Source organism: Octopus sinensis, linkage group LG3 (genome assembly GCF_006345805.1).
Source record: "Octopus sinensis linkage group LG3, ASM634580v1, whole genome shotgun sequence".
In the NCBI taxonomy this organism is placed as follows: Eukaryota; Metazoa; Mollusca; class Cephalopoda; order Octopoda; family Octopodidae; genus Octopus; species Octopus sinensis.
Genome location: NC_042999.1, coordinates 13521618 through 13539117, shown reverse-complemented (window position 1 = coordinate 13539117; position 17500 = coordinate 13521618). Strand labels below are relative to the sequence as shown.

General features: G+C 38.7%; 1 protein-coding gene across 1 annotated transcript in view; it reads right to left on the bottom strand.

The window, feature by feature from the left end:
• Positions 1-17500, bottom strand: part of LOC115209181 (protein CROWDED NUCLEI 4) — an 80490-nt gene that overhangs the window by 7423 nt on the left and 55567 nt on the right. The window contains exons 9-16 of the mRNA XM_029777422.2: positions 15307-15579; positions 12749-12916; positions 11154-11408; positions 9542-9721; positions 8912-9010; positions 4211-4234; positions 2926-3011; positions 1-348 (exon numbers count right to left, since the gene is read on the bottom strand). The exon at positions 1-348 is cut by the window's left edge and continues 352 nt beyond it. Of these exons, the coding sequence (XP_029633282.1) occupies positions 1-348; positions 2926-3011; positions 4211-4234; positions 8912-9010; positions 9542-9721; positions 11154-11408; positions 12749-12916; positions 15307-15579 (1433 nt within the window). The remainder of the gene's footprint in view (positions 349-2925; positions 3012-4210; positions 4235-8911; positions 9011-9541; positions 9722-11153; positions 11409-12748; positions 12917-15306; positions 15580-17500) is intronic.

Genomic DNA, 17500 nt, shown 5'->3' with positions numbered 1-17500 from the left:
TCCATCGATATGCTTTTGATTAACGTTTTGTTTTTAGGTAATTCCCCTGAAAGAGAGGAGGCTGCTTGCGAACCGCTTACGGAAACTGAGTGAGGTTTTTGTTTGGAAATTCGTGAGGGAGATGGTGAGCGAGATTTGGTATGGCTTGTGTTGTAACTCATGGTCAGTTGTGGAGATAGCAAATCTGTTGAAGAAGTCGTCACGGTCATCTTCTGAAGAGCATCACTAGTGTGGCTTCGGGTGATACCGTTGCCTGCTGACACTGGTGATAACAAACCTGATGATGTATCCGTACCGAGAACATTTTCAAGCTCTTTGTGCAGTTCTAATTGGGTACTGGAAAGACTTCTAATTATGAAAGAAACAAAAACCAAAAACGTCACTTAATAACGACCGAAAACCTTCGACCAAAAACGTACGAGCATTTCATAATTACAAACAAAATAGTTACTCGCAAAATGTGATATGAAGAGGATAAAAGTTTGAACAAAATTAACATTTGGATTTAAAATATGCCACCATAGATATATTTACTTTACTACTCACAAGGGGCTAAACACAGAGGGGACGAACAAGGAGAGACAAACGGATTAAGTCGATTACATTGACACCAGTACGTAACTGGTACTTAATTTATCGACCCCGAAAGGATGAAAGGCAAAGTCGACCTCGGCGGAATTTGAACCCAGAACGTAACGGCAGACGAAATACGGCTACGCGTTTCGCCCGGCGTGCTAACGGTTCTGCCAGATCGCCGCCTTATGCCACCATAAGATATCTTTACTTTTTAGTTGTTTCAGTTATTGGACTGCAGCCATGCTGTAGCACCACCTAGAAGGGTTTGGTCGAATAAATCGACCCCAGTACATATTTTTTGAGCCTGGCATTTATTCTATTAGTCACTTTTACTGTCTCGCAAAGTTACGGAAACTTAAACAGATCAACACTGCTTGCCAAATGGCGAGAGGGGAACAAACGTAGCTTGCTTACCAACCACATGGTACCCGGTACAGTCTCACTGCATGGCACCTTGGGCAAGTGTCTTCTGCTATAGCCTCGGGCCGACCAAAGCCTTGTGAGTGGATTTGGTAGACGGAAACTGAAAGAAGCCTGTCGTATATATATATATATATATATATTATATATATATATATATATATATATATATATATATATATAATATATATATATATATATATTATATATATAATATTATATATATATATATATATATATATATATATATATATTATGTGTGTGTGTATATGTTTCTGTATCTGTGTTTGTCCCCACCAACATTGCTTGACAACTGATGCTGGTGTGTTTACGTCCCCGTAACTTAGCGGTTCGGCAAAAGTGACCGGTAGAATAAGTACTAGGCTTACAAAGAATAGGGTCGATTTGCTCGACTAAAGGCGGTGCTCCAGCATGGCCGCAGTCAAATGGCTGAAACAAGTAAAAGAGTAACCCTTAAAGGACGAAAGGTAAAGTTGTCCTCGGCAGAATGTACAGAGATGAAGAAATTTTATTCGGTGCATCAACGATTCTGCTCGCTCAATATATATTTCTTTACTGCCTACAAGGGGCTAAACATAGAAGGGACAAACAAGGACAGACAGAGATTAAGTCGATTACATCGACGCCAGTGTGAAACTGGTACTTTATTTATCGACCCCGAAAGGATAAAAGGCAATGTCGACCTCGGCGGAATTTGAACTCAGTACGTAACGACAGACGAAATACGGCTACGCATTTCTGCCAGCTCGCCGCCTTCTGCTCGCTCAATATAATTAAAGGAAGTTCATACATATTTTTTAAAATAGTCGGATATACTGGAGTGATTTCCATTAGTCTTCTGGTTTAGTGAGGGAATTGAACGCAGCACACATCACAAATAGAATGCTCGTTTTGAAGTATCGACGTTACCTACATCAGTGAACCGTATTATATTTATGAGCCGAGTTCAAATCCTGCCGAGGTTGACTTCGTCATTCAAACATTTGGAACCGATAAATAAGTACTAGCTGAGCATTGGAATCTATGTAATCAACTTACCCACTCCCCCCAAATTGCTGGCCTTGTACCAACAATTTGATACAGTTACGTTCTGAGTTCAAGTTACGTCGAGATCGACTTTGCTTTTCGTACTTTCAGGGTCGATAAAATAAGTACCAGTTAAGTATAGGTATAGGGAACGATATCATAGACTTAACACCTTACCCTAAAATTGCTGGCCTTATGCCAAAATTTGAAATTTATATTATTTATGGGAAGTTGAACTGATTCGAGCTATTTCTAGTGATATTTCTTAACCTTAGGCACCAAGTAGTCATTGCAAGGCTGTGGAGGCCTTGGCTGCTGTTTGGTAAAAATTCGAATTAGTTATGTCCATCTAAGTATTACAACAGACTCTAGAAATCAATAGAACATAATTCAAAAAGGCAGAACAATGGAATTTAAGCCTTACTCTTTTATTCTTTTACTTATTTCAGTCATTTGACTGTGGCCATGCTGGAGCACCGTCTTTAGTCGAGCAAATCGACCCCAGGACTTATTCTTTGTAAGCCTAGTACTTATTCTATCGGTTTCTTTTGCCAAACCACTACGTTACGGGGGGCATAAAAACACCAGCATCGGTTGTCAAGCGATGTTGGGGGACTAATACAGACACACAAACGTATACACACACACACACACACACACAAATATATATATATATATACATATATACGACGGGCTTCTTTCAGTTTCCGTCTACCAAATCCACTCACAAGGCTTTGGTCGGCCCGAGGCTATAGTAGAAAACACTTGTCCAAGGTGCCATGCAGTGGGACTGAACCCGGAACCATGTGGTTGGTAAGCAAGCTACTTACCACACAGCCACTCCTACGCCTTATTTAAATCATTTAATATTGAGAGACTTACCTTCTTACTTGAGACTGAACCTCCCGATCTTTGGTGTCGATATATCGAATGAGATCATCTGTCATTGTATTTAATACAATTGAAACCTGCAATCAGAAAAGACGGGTTTGTATTGGTTTTAAATTATCGATGTGAATATTTCGGACTTCGTTTCACAATGGGCATCAAATAGATCTTTTGTCCTTTACTTGTTTCAGTCATTAGACCGTGGCCATTGGGGGACAACGCCCAGAAGAATTTTTAGTCCAATGAATGTACCACAGTCCTTAAATTTTAAAGCCTTGTGATTATTTTATTAGTCTCTATTGCGGTGGACACATGGACACACACACACACACACACAAACATGTCGGGCTTCTTTCAGTTTCCTTTTACTAAATCCACACAGAAGGCTTTGATCGACCTGAGGCTATGGTAGAAAACACTTGCCCAAGGTGCCACGCAGTGGGACTGAACCTGGTTCTATGTGCTTGGGAGGCAAGCTTTTTATCACACAACCACCTCTGCGCCTACATCACAGAAAGTTTAAAGAAATAGTGTTAAAGTAAGAAAAAAAATAGAAAAATACGGAGAATTGTTGCCTAAATTGTTTTAAATAGAATTTTGAATAACAATTTTTCAAGACATTCAAATATTAATATGGATGATCTAAAGAGTTCAAGTGTTTATTTAAACATCTCCAGCGCATCTAGATGTTTCTAGGATCGTTGAAGAATTGCTGTTCAAATCATCCGGTAGGCATTAGATTTCACATATCTTATTCATATACCCAAGTGTACATGAAGCCCATCTTACGATAATCTCTGAGGATGTAATAGAAAATACATCAGGCTTTGTTTTTGATAACATTCACTGTTGATGCTTATATGTATCTGTGTGTGTATGTGTGTATGTATATATGTATATGTATATATATATATATTTCGTTTCTTTATGCAAGATTCTTTATGTGTGTTCATGTGTTGAAGCATATTCTGTTGAGTCTAGGGAGAGTCATTCTCTTTTAGTACCTCAACTATTGAAAAGGATCCAAGATGTAACGAAAATTTTAGAAGAATAAAAAAGAAATAAGTGGAAATTTTACCGGTGAGTGTGTTAAATTACAAGGCACTAAAAGAGAACTCTCCCCAGACACAACAGTATATATATATATATATATATATATATATATATATAATATATATATATATACATTCGTATAATCACCACACACACACACCTACATATGCAAATTTTTTCAGGGCTAAAACAATTAATGTTGTGTAATATATAAGAAAGGTCTTACCTCTGGCATGTTAGCTGGAATAGTCTGCAAAATAAAAAAAAAAAATTTATAAACTCATTATCATCAATTAGAATATTTTCTTTTTACAATAGAGATAGAAAATTTATGTTGTATGGTATTTGATATGCCTGTATTTCTCTGTATCTCTCTCTTGCTCTCGGCAAATTTTATTGTCTACTTACTGACCTCCCTACCCGACCATGAAAAATATTAGGATTTAATTAAAGAATCTAAGGAAGTAAATGAATTTATTATATTTTGAGTATTTAAACCAATAATCGTACGATAAAGAAAGACCTACTAAATATATAAAAGTCAAAATAAAAATGTGTACAGTAATCCCTCGATTATCGCGGGTGTTGTTGCTCCAAAACACTCCGCGTTAGGTAAAAATTCGCGAAGCACTGTATATTTAAAAAAAATATTTTTATAACTTGTATATATTTATTTTATTATAAATGCAAAACAACACCTCAGATGAATCGACGGAAGCTTAAATAATAAACCGCGATAGGTGAACCGCGATATGACAGAACTGTATATGTAAAGTTCTGTAAATTACCGTATTGATGCTATTTAAGACACACAGCGAAGGCGCGTGGCTTAGTAGTAAGGACATTCGGATCACGATAGTCTGATCATGAGTTCGAATCCCAGACAAAGTGATCAAGTCGATTACATCGACCCCAGTGCGTAACTAGTACTTATTTAATCGATCCCGAAAGGATGAAAGGCAAAGTCGACCTCCGCGGAATTTGAACTCAGAACGTAAAGACAGACGAAATACCTATTTCTTTACTACACACAAGGGGCTAAACACAGAGGGGACAAACAAGGACTGACAAACGGATTAAGTCGATTATATCGACCTCAGTGCGTAACTGGTACTTAATTTATCGACCCCGAAAGGGTGAAAGGCAAAGTCGACCTCGGCGGAATTTGAACTCAGAACGTAGCGGTAGACGAAATACTGCTAGGCGTTTAACCTGGCGTTCTAACGTTTCTGCCAGCTCACCTCCCTTATTCGGGTGCATCTGATATACCTGTGAGTCTTTTAAGTCATTAAATACGACATATCATTAATTTAAATGCAAAAATTTGGAAGATATTGAATTTCAACATTCACACAAAGCTAGACTTTGCAGAAGAATAAAAACCAATTGCATAGACTCCAATAATGTAGACGTCTGGTGCCGGATATATCGAAATTAAGCGGAGAAAAGAAGACAAAATTCATTCCGATAGAATTTGAAATCAGTTTTGAACTTAGGAAAACGAAACGAAATATTTTGTACTTTTCTTTGAAAATCTCTAAAGAATAATTTCACGAAACGATAATACTTCGTTGTGTAGTAGCTATGAATGTGTATAGTTGTTACTGCTAATGGACTCTTCTAATCATAGTAATCGGTTTGTTCATCAGAAGCTTTCGGCTGCATCACCTATGCACTAGAAACAAAGAAACCATTTATCCTTTAGTCTTCTCGTTATACATGTGCTAAAGTAATATCTTGTTTGCGTGGGTGGTTGGATGCTCACAAAACGCTGAAATTTTCATTGCCTTCTTGTATGTAATTCAAAGAAAGATGTAAACAAATAATTTCCTGTTGATTTTTCCCATAATCACAGAAAGATGTGGAACCCTGTACCACGAATTAAAAGAAAACCCGGGTATTGTGTGTGGACTCTCTCGTCACTTCGACGAATGAAGGTCAACAAGAAACAGCTGCACAGTGATAAGACGGCGAGCTGGCAGAAAGGTTAGCACGCCGGGCGAAATGCTTAGCAGTATTTTGTCTGCCGTTACGTTCTGAGTTCAAATTCCGCCGAGGTCCACTTTGCTTTTCATCCTTTCGGGGTCGATTAAATAAGTACCAGTTACGCACTTGGGTCGATTTAATCGTCTTAATCCGTTTGTCCTTGTTTGTTCCCTCTGTGTTTAGCCCCTTGTGGGTAGTAAAGAAATAGGTATTCCTTCTGTCTTTACGTTCTGAGTTCAAATTCCGCCGAGGTCGACTTTATCTTTCATCCTTTCGGGGTCGATTAAATAAGTACCAGTTACGCACTGGGGTCGATGTAGTCGACTTAATCCGTTTGTCTGTCCTTGTTTGTCCCTTCTGTGTTTAGCCCCTTGTGGGTAGTAAAGAAATAAGAAACGGCTGCACAGTGTTCTGAAGAAAGTGAGAAGTTGTTGGAATCTAGGTTTGCTGAGCTCTCTGTACGATAAATGTTATAGTGAGCATGATTTGGGCAGAGTCAGTTCCACCCTTTTGTCCTTAAATGCCACGAGCCTAGCATTTGTATAGAATTACATTTATATTTATTTATATCTTCGGGACTCTGTTCCGTGTTTTACTAATTAACACATAGCTGGGACCCTGACATTTTCTGCTACTCCGGGTCAGAGTAGACATGGGAACTGTAGTAATTAAAAGGTAGTTCAACACTTCTCAAAATCCTGAAACTCCCGAACCAGGGCCCCAAAATCAGATGCAGTTTAAAAGCTTCACCAAAACATACTCAGATACACAATTATATCAAACATTAACGAAGCGCGAGTGGTGCTGACAATAGCGAAATATTTACATCTATATGACATATATGTGGAGGCGCAATGGCTCAGTGGTTAGGGCAGTGAACTTGCGGTCGGAGGATCGCGGTTTTGATTCCCAGACCGGGCGTTGTGTGTGTTTATTGAGCGAAAACACCTAAAAGCTCCACGAGGCTCCGACAGGGGGTGGTGGCGACCCCTGTTGTACTCTTTCGCTACAACTTTCTCTCACTCTCTCTTCCTGTTTCTTGAGTAACGCTGCGATGGACTGGCGTCCAGTCCAGCTGGGGGAAACATATACGCCACAGAAACCGGGAAACCGGGCCCATGAGCCTGGCTAGGCTTGAAAAGGGCGAGAAAAAAAAAAGAAAAAAATATGACACATATACAACAACCACCAGTAAAACATTTCATCGAATAAGTGAAGTGAAATACAACAACCTGGCTAAGAAGCTAGTCTGCCACTAATTTGACGTGATGCGATCTTCCAACAGCAATTGCACTATGTTTAATTGCGTCTCTGATTTATTTAAATTCTAAAGAATAGTGTTTCCATATGTTAACTGATGTACAACATCGTGCATCTACTCAGTGATTCATTTATCACTACTTCAACAAACATATTGAGGATTGTATTTCACTGATGAGGCCAGAAAAATTCCCGAAACCAGTAGCATAGGTAGTGGATGAGATGGGGGGGGGGGCGCTGGAGGGCTGTGTGCCCCGAGAGACGCTTTTACGGGGCGGTACTGTTGGGTCTACTGCATAGGAGAAGTGGAGGCGGAGATGAAATGCTCAAGGGCTTCTCCTGGCGGTACACTTCAAGAACGGCACTGCTCGAATTTGTAGTTTTCTAACCAGAAGAAGAAATAAAAATAACATTTCATTTTTCCCTAGAGATTTATACTGCATAGATTAAACACGCCGGTATCAAATTTTGGCACAAAGCCAGTAATTTCGCGGGAGGGATGAGTCAATTACATCGACCCCCAAGTGTTCCACTGGCACTTATTTTATCGACCCCGAAAGGATGAAAGGCAAAGTCGGTCCCCGGTAGCATTTGAACTCAGAATGTTAAGTCGGAAGAAATGCCGTAAGCATTTTTATCCAGTGTGGTAACGATTGTAGCAGCTCGCCATAGACTAAACTTTAAATTTCACATACTAAATTTACATTATGTAGATTAGAAATACAATCATCAATATGTTTGTTGAAGTAGTGATAAATCGAGATGGTGACTGCACTCCAGAAATAAGGCGGCGGATAGTACTAGGCAGAGAGGCAATGGTCAGCATGAGCAGGGTCTGGAAGAGTAGAGACATCAGACACGCTACCAAATGCAGATTGGTGAATGCAATTGTCTTCCCAAATGCAACATATGGATGCGAGACCTGGACACTCAAGAAAGCTGACCAGAAGAGAATTAATGCATTCGAGCTTTGGTGTTGGAGAAGACTTTTGCGGATTCCATGGACAGCGCGGCTCACCAATGGAGAAGTTCTTAAGCTGATCAGGCCGAAAATGTCGCTAGAAGCTAGGATCACCAAGCATAGATTGGCATATTTCGGTCATATTATGCGGAGAAAATCCCTGGAGAAGGACATCATGCTCGGAATGGTCAGTGGCAAGAGAGGAAGAGGCCGACCAAGAACCCGCTGGCTTGACACCATCAAGAGTGATGCCGGAATGACATAGCCAATCTGAAAGAAGCGGCCCAGGATAGAACTGACTGGAGGACACTGATCCAACGAGTGACCGAGAGTCAACTTCGACTGAGCGGATAGAGAGAGAGAGAGATTAGCAGTGGTGATGGGTTAATATTCCACTAATGAATAAATAAATGTTCCTTCTGGAGCCATGCCAAGCTGATAAGGGCCGGTTTCCCGGTTTCAGTGGCGTATAAAATCCCCACCTGGTCGGGACGCCGGTCCGTAGCAGCGTTACTCATTTTTGCCAGCTGAGTGGACTGGAGCAACGTGAGAATGAAGTGTTTGGCTCAAGAACAAAACGCACCGCCCAGTCCAGGAATCGAAACTACAACCTTACGATCATGAGTTCAACACCCTAACCACTAAGCCACGCGCCTCCACATTCCACTAATAATTGACAACAAAAACACAACCAAATGAATAACGGAATTATCATGTTACCTGTGAAAAATGTTTGCTGCTTCTTGAGACGATGTTTGCATTGATTTCACCTTCTGAAGTTTTGTTATCAGGTTCCATCAGAGATTTGATGTGATTTAACTGGAAATAAAAACAACGAATATATACATACATTTATATTGTGTATATATTGTGTATATATATTTTATGTATAAAATATACCTACACAAATATATGTATGTGTGTGTGCATATATATATATAAAGTTAATCCAAACAAAAAAGCACAAAAAAAACAACACGAGAACGTGGAACAAATATAGTATTATTGGACGCTCAGGAAAGAAGGGAAGAAGGAGGGTTTAACGTTTCGAGCGGAGCTCTTCGTCGGAAACATAGGAGAAGGAAAGATCCAGAGAAGGGAAGACAGAGGAAAAAAATCGCCAACGGTACACACGAGGTCACATTTTGTATGTATATATATATACATACATATATATGTGCATGCATATACATACAGATATAAATAAATATAAATATGTATATATACACATCTCTGTGCATGTATCCATGTGCATATGTGTATGTTTATGTATGTGTGTGTGTGTATGTATGTGTGTATCTATGTGTGTCTGTGTGCCTGTAGTTAGAGATGTCTATCAATAATTCTTACCTGGTATAAAAGATCTTCTATCTTGCGACTGTCTTTTAGCAATCTCTGTCGCTGTTCCGTCAACTGACGCACCAATTCATTTTTCTCTATCAACCAGTTCTGTTGGTCTTTAACGGTTGTGTCTTCTAAATCCTGGTATTTGATTTTCAATTCGTCTAATTGTCTTCCGCTTGATTCCAGCTTAAAAAAAAACATTAAGAAAATATAGTGATTGGGACTTTTAAAAAGGAATGCATACAAAAAAGTTTATCGAAAATAAAATGACAATAGGCTAACGAGGGGCCTTTAGAGGGTCACTGGACTTGCTAGACACAACACCAAATCCTCCTCAAATTGTACCCGGCAATGCTAAAACAGACCGATAGAATAAGTGCCAGACTTTAAAAAAGCCCTGGGACTGATTCGTTCGGTGCTGAAGTCTAATTACTGAAACAAGTAAAAGATAAAAAATAGGAGTGATTACAATCTACTAATTTCACTTCACTTTCACCTAGAGATACCAATATACACCTACAGCTACAATAGTCACACCATCATCAATTTCTGGGCATTATTGACTCCTGTTCTAGGATTCAAAGAGCTCGTTGCCCGGTTTCCATGGCTTATAAGAAACCGAGGTTTCCCCTAAACAGCACGTTACAGGGTTACTCATTTACAGCCGAGTGTGCTGGAGAAATGTAAAATGAAGTGTCTTGTTCAAGAACATTAAGCACCGCGCAGTCGTGGTATCGAAACCACGATATTGCGATTGTGTATACTTAACCACTAGGCCACGCGCATTCACAGCAATTATAAATAATTACTTCAAATTTTTTCCACAGGGGCAGCTTGGAGGAGGTGAGAATGAATTGATTACATCGATCCCCAGTGTTCAACTGCTACTTAATTTATCGACCCCGAAAGGATGAAAGGCAAAGTCAACCTCGGCGGAGTTTGAACTCAGAACGTAAAGACAGACGAAATACCTATTTCTTTACTACACACAAGGGGCTAAATACAGAGGGGACAAACAAGGACAGACAAACGGATTAAGTCGATTACATCGACCCCAGTGCGTAACTGGTACTTATTTAATCGACCGGGAAAGGAGGAAAGGCAAAGTCGACCTCGACGGAATTTGAACTCAGAACGTAACGGCAGACGAAATACCTATTTCTTTACTACCCAGAAGGGGCTAAACACTGAGAGGATAAACAAGGACACACAAACGGATTAAGTCGATTACATCGACCCCAGTGCATAACTGGTACTTAATCTATCGACCCCGAAAGGATGAAAGGCAAAGTCGACCTCGGAGGAACTTGAACTCAGAACACATCGGCAGACGAAATACCTATTTCTATTTCTTTACTACTCACAAGGGGCTAAACACAGAGAGGACAAACAAGGACAGACAAACGGATTAAGTCGATTATATCGACTGCAGTGCGTAACTGGTACTTAATTTATCGATTCCGAAAGAATGAAAGGCAAAGTCGACCACGGCGGAATTTGAACTCAGAACGTAACGGCAGACGAAATACCGCTAAGCATTTCGCCCGGCGTGCTAACGTCTCTGCCAGCTCGCCACCTTAAACAACACTTATAAACGATATATAAGTCTTATGAATACCGCAGCTAATTTCTTCTCAAGTTCTATCTTTTTCTTCTCCCACGTATCTCTTTCGCTTTCCAGACGATTCATGAGTTGTTTCCTTTCTTTAGAATAAGCTTCGTCACGAGTTTTCAACTGTTGTTGCAAGTCCATGGCCAAGTTATGAGCTTCCGTCAATAACCTTTTCTGTTCGGAACGTTCTTTCTCCCAGACTTTTTTCGACATCATTTCGCCTTCACTGCTTTTCGATATGGTGGCCATTTGGTTTTCAAGCTGGGGGGAGAGAGAGAGAAAAAAAAAACAAGCAATGTTATTATAGTTGACAGGTACTGCGATAATTCTGTGTTTGTATGCGTTGTTTGTGTGTGTGTGTGTGTGTGTGTGTGTGTGTGTGTGTATGTATATATATATATATATATATATATATATATATATATATATATATATATATATATTATATATATATATATTATATATACAGGGTAAATGTTTTTTAATTTTCTCCTGGTTTACGGAATTGATGTTATTTTGCGGTTAAAGCTTTTGGCTGTTATTTCTAGTGGGTGAATGGCCTATTATGGCCGTTCCTTGATTGTGATATATATATATATATATATATATATATATATATATATATGCATGCATGTGTATATATGTGTGTGTCTGTTGTGTGTGTGTATGTGTGTGTACGTAGTACGTATATGTATGGCTTAAAGAACAACCAGAAAACAAAAAGGTTTCATTTTATATATTTCTGTGCGATCGGTTCAGTAACGTCGTTTCTTCGTTAGCATATCTATCTATCTATGAATATAAGTACACATACATACATACATACATACATACATACATACATACATACATACATACATACATACATGCATACATACATACATACATACATACATACATACATACATACATACATACATACATACATACATACATACATACATACATACATACATACATACATACATACATACATATATTTATGAGGATGTAACGTATGTGTCGGTGGGTGCATACATATATGCATGTGTACTATAGGTGTGTGTATGTGTGTGTGTGTGTGTTTAAGGAACACAATTACTTTGACATATGGTTATCTGTATTTGGATTGATGAAATATTTTCAAAATACTTTTCAATATAAGAATTTCTTTATTTGCCTCAAGGTTAATGATGATGATGATAATATTAGGCACTGGCTCCCATGGCTTCTGATCTTAACTGATTGAAAGTTTTACCATGAACACAAATAATATATATATATAAGTATGTATGTATGTAGGTATATATGTATGTATGTATTAATTGTTAATATATATATTAATTGTTAATTTTGTTAGCGAAACGAAACAATTGTAGATGAATATAAATTAATAAAAAAATTATTTTGTATCCATTAGATCTCTCTGTTTTCTAACTTAATAATATATATAGACATAGATATACATACATACATACACACATACATACATACACACATACATACATACATACATATGTGTGTGTGTGTGTGTGTGTGTGTGTGCGTGTGTGTGTGTGTGCTAAAAATATAAATAAATTCTAATATTTAAACAGAGGATAATAAAAATGGTGTTTATTTACTTGATTCTTCTCACTCAGTACACTTGAATAATTTATTTCCAAGGCAGATTTTTCCGTTGCAAACTTATTGGCTTGTTCCAGGAGCTTGCGCTCTTGATCTTCAATTTTCATTCGTAATTTCTCTACTTCACTTTTCAGCTGGTTAGCCTCGTTTTGCCCCTTCTCAGCCTGCAAAGAGAAAATAATAGGACATGTATAGGCGCAGGAGTGGCTGTGTGGTAAGTGGCTTGCTAACCAACCACATGGTTCTGGGTTCAGTCCCACTGCGTGGCATCTTGGGCGAGAGTCTTCTACTATAGCCTCGGGCCGACCAATGCCTTGTGAGTGGATTTGGTAGACGGAAACTGAAAGAAGCCTGTCGTATATATATATATATATATATGTATGTGTGTGTATGTGTTTGTGTGTCTGTGTTTGACCCCCTAGCATTGCTTGACAACCGATGCTGGTGTGTTTACGTCCCCGTCACTTAGCGGTTCGGCAAAAGAGACCGATAGAATAAGTACTGGGCTTACAAAGAATAAGTCCCGGGGTCGAATTGCTCGACTAAAGGCGGTGCTCCAGCATGGCCGCAGTCAAATGACTGAAACAAGTAAAAGAGTAAAAGAGTAAAAAGAGAGAACGTTTTATAATATTTTAATTTTTAATGAATTCAACATATTTTCTGGAGGAGAACATACAATTGATTTATTACGTTTATATTTAGATTTTTACTTGCATTGTATTGTTGAAGCTAAAATGAACTTTGTAACTTTAGAAAGAACGTTAGCAAATGGACTTCAGAGAGAAACTTTGCAATATAGAGACAAAATACCGCGTAGCATTTCGTCCGGAATGCTAACGTTTCTTATTTCTTTATTGCCCACAAGGGGCTAAACACAGAGGGGACAAACAAGGACGCACAAAGGGATTAAGTCGATTATATCGACCCCAGTGCGTAACTGGTACTTATTTAATTGACCCCGAAAGGATGAAAGGCAAAGTCGACCTCGTCGGAATTTGAACTCAGAACGTAACGGCAGACGAAATACCTATTTCTTTACTACCCACAAGGGGCTAAACACAGAGAGGACAAACAAGGACACACAAACGGATTAAGTCGATTACATCGACCCTAGTACGTAACTGGTACTTATTTAATCGACCCCGAAAGGATGAAAGGCAAAGTCGACCTCGGCGAAATTTGAACTCAGAACGTAACGGCAGACGAAATACCTATTTCTTTACTACCCACAAGGGGCTAAACACAGAGAGGACAAACAAGGACACACAAACGGATTAAGTCGATTACATCGACCCCAGTACGTAACTGGTACTTATTTAATCGACCCCGAAAGGATGAAAGGCAAAGTCGACCTCGCCGAAATTTGAACTCAGAACGTAACGGCAGGCGAAATACTGCTAAGCAGCTAATTGCCTTTGACTTGTACATCAGGAAGACGGAGAAACAGACACACAGACAGACACAGACAGATAGGCATAGATAAATAGATAGACAAAAGTGGGGTAGAATGAGAGGATGAAAGAAAGACATGACGGCACTTTGCTAATTGTTGTATGTTAAGGTCAGTGGAGGCGCAATGGCCCAGTGGTTAGGGCAGCGGACTTGCGGTCGTAGGATCGCGGTTTCGATTGTGAGTGTTTATTGAGCGAAAACACCTAAATGGTGGTGATCCCTGCTGTACTCTTTCGCCACAACTTTCTCTCACTTTTACTTCCTATTTCTGTTGTACCTGTATTTCAAAGGGCCGGCCTTGTCACTCTCTGTGTCACGCTGAATATCCCCGAGAACTACGTTAAGGGTACACGTGTCTGTGGAGTGCTCAGCCACTTACACGTTAATTTCACGAGCAGGCTGTTCCGTTGATTCGGATCAACCGGAATCCTCGTCGTCGTAACCGACGGAGTGCTTCCATGTTAAGGTAAAAAACCATTTCCTTCAAAAATTCTTTGTCGTAAAAACAATGCTGCAATAATGGGGTCAAGTTAACTAAATTTCTTGCAGGAAAAAAACACGCGTTGAATAAGAAAAAAAACTTAAAAGGTGCAAAATTCCATTTGGCCAATCACGTTTGTTAAGTTATATTGATACATATATATAAAACATAGACATAATATATACGATATAATATTTATTTCTATACTACCCAGAAGGGGCTAAACACAGCGGGGACAAACAAGGACAGACAAACGGATTAAGTCGATTAAGTGCGTAACTGTTACTTAATTTATTGACCCCGAAAGGATGAAAGGCAAAGTCGACCGCGGCAGAATTTGAACTCAGAACTACCGCTAAGCATTTCGCCCGGCGTGCTAATGTTTCTGCCAGCTCGCCGCCTTGTTATACGATATAATATTATACATACACACACATATGCACGCTTGCACGAAAACCCACACACGCCCTCATCGGCAGATAAGTGTCTCCTGTATCAAATGCAATGAAAATTACCGAACAACGACCCATTGTAGATTAACACAAAGCTTTTTACTATTTAACTTGTTGAAACTACATTAAACAAGGAAATAATTAAATCCTCTTGCCTCAACATACGTACCTCTGTAGCTTGGTTTTCAAACTTTTCTTTGTCAGTTTGCCAACGGCTTCTATCTTGGGTATACTTGTCTTTAAGATTAAACATACCACGCTGTACACCTCGTATAATCTCTTGCTGGAGTTCCCGTTCTTTAGCTACACGTTCCGAATTAATCAGCAACTGATTGTAATCTCGCTGTAACTTTTCAATCTTGGTCTCATAACGAACTTTCATAGCCAACTGTTCGGCTTTTCTCACTCTCTCCTCCTGCTGCAGTTGAAACGCCAACGTTGCCTGTGAAAGGTAATGAAAAGTATAAATATGTATATATATATGTGTGTATGTATGTATGTATGTATGTATGTATGTATGTATGTATGTATGTATGTATGTATGTATGTATGTATGTATGTACGTATCAGTCGGGCATGCGGAAGAGAGTGTAATTCGGCAGGAGGACTTAAACGACATGCAAAGGTACATGAAGCCCAGTTACAACTACAGCCGGCTATTACCAGTAAAGTTGCCAATTTTGTACAAAACATTGTAGATCTTTAGCTGGGCTAAAAAGTCACATTCGATCACAGCACCAGTAACAGTTAAGCTTCGTGCAATGGCCATACTCGATAACGAGGGGGAAGCCATAATGTATGTATGTATGTATGTTTGTATGTATGTATGTATGTATGTATGTATGTATGTATGTATGTATGAATGTATGAATGTATGCATGTATGCATGTATTTATGTATGTATGCATGCATGAATGTATGTATGTGTGTATGTATGTATGCATGAATGCATGAATGCATGAATGCATGTATGTATGTATGTATGTATGTATGTATGTATGTATGTATGTATGTATGTATGCATGCATGTATGTAGTCATTATTCAGCTTATTTCAAGATTTCTTGCCAATAGAGAAAGAGCCGGTTTCTAACCTAGATCCAAGGCTCCTACATCGAAATTTCGACATCAACAACAAGGTATTTTTGTTTGCATGTATGTACGTATATGTGTAGATTTGTATGTTTTGCTTTATGTATATATTCTCATGCATATAGTTGCATATCAAGACATGTTCATATATATTTAAATGATAAACTTCTGGAAAGTTTTACAGATTTTTACAGTTCCAGTGATGGATTTGATCTGTAGTCTTTGAATTAGCTTTCTCTTTTCTGGTTTTGAGAAGCCTAATTTCTCAAGATCGTTAAACGTACAGACTGATATGCAAGCGTATTTTATATGAGTTTCAAAAGAAGGTTGTTGATTCAACGATTCAGCTACAATTCAATATTTTTTAAGGCAACACATGGTATTTACAGAAGAAAAAATCACAATATGTAATAAAAACATCTTCAATTCTTATTGGTTTTCTTTAAAATCTTAATCAGATAATAAATTTGAAAATATAAAATCAACAATTTTGTTTCCATCCAAGGCTTTTTATAACAATATTCCACAAGCTGTAATTTAGAGCATTATCCGTTATAAGGATTTTAATTATTTTAACAATTTAATTCCTACAATGTAAAGGCCAAAGACAGAATCTCTAACTCGTATAGTTTTCTCTTCTGGTTCTCTGATTCTACGAGTAGAAATCACTCTCAATCCCTGCTCTTTCGTATTAAAAGGATAGGTTAGTTACATTAACTAATTTCGACTGGATTGTTATGGTTGGAATGCTTTTGATCATAAACTTAGTTGATCAATGCTAACTTGGGGCTAACAAGTTCAATGGCACTCTTTTAGTCACAGGTCATCGAAGTATAATCAATAGGTGTATTTTTACAAATCAAGAAAATGACAAGTTGGGTGGTAGCCCCGCCTAGGACGTTGTCTTTTTAACACCAGCACCTTCACCACTACCTATTTCTTTACTACCCACAAGGGGCTAAACATAGAGGGGACAAACAAGTACAGACAAACGGATTAAGTCGATTACATCAACCCCAGTACGTCACTGGTACTTAATTTATCGACCCCAAAAGGATGAAAGGTAAAGTCGACCTCGGCGGAATTTGAACTCAGAACGCAGCGGCGGACGAAATACCACAAAGCATTTCGCCCGGCGTGCTAACGTTTCTGCCATTTCGCCGCCTTCACCACTACCATCACCATCACAAGTACCACCACTACCATTATCACCACAACCACCACTACCGCCACCACCATCTAGTTATTGTTTGCTTTTAGTAAAGTTTACTT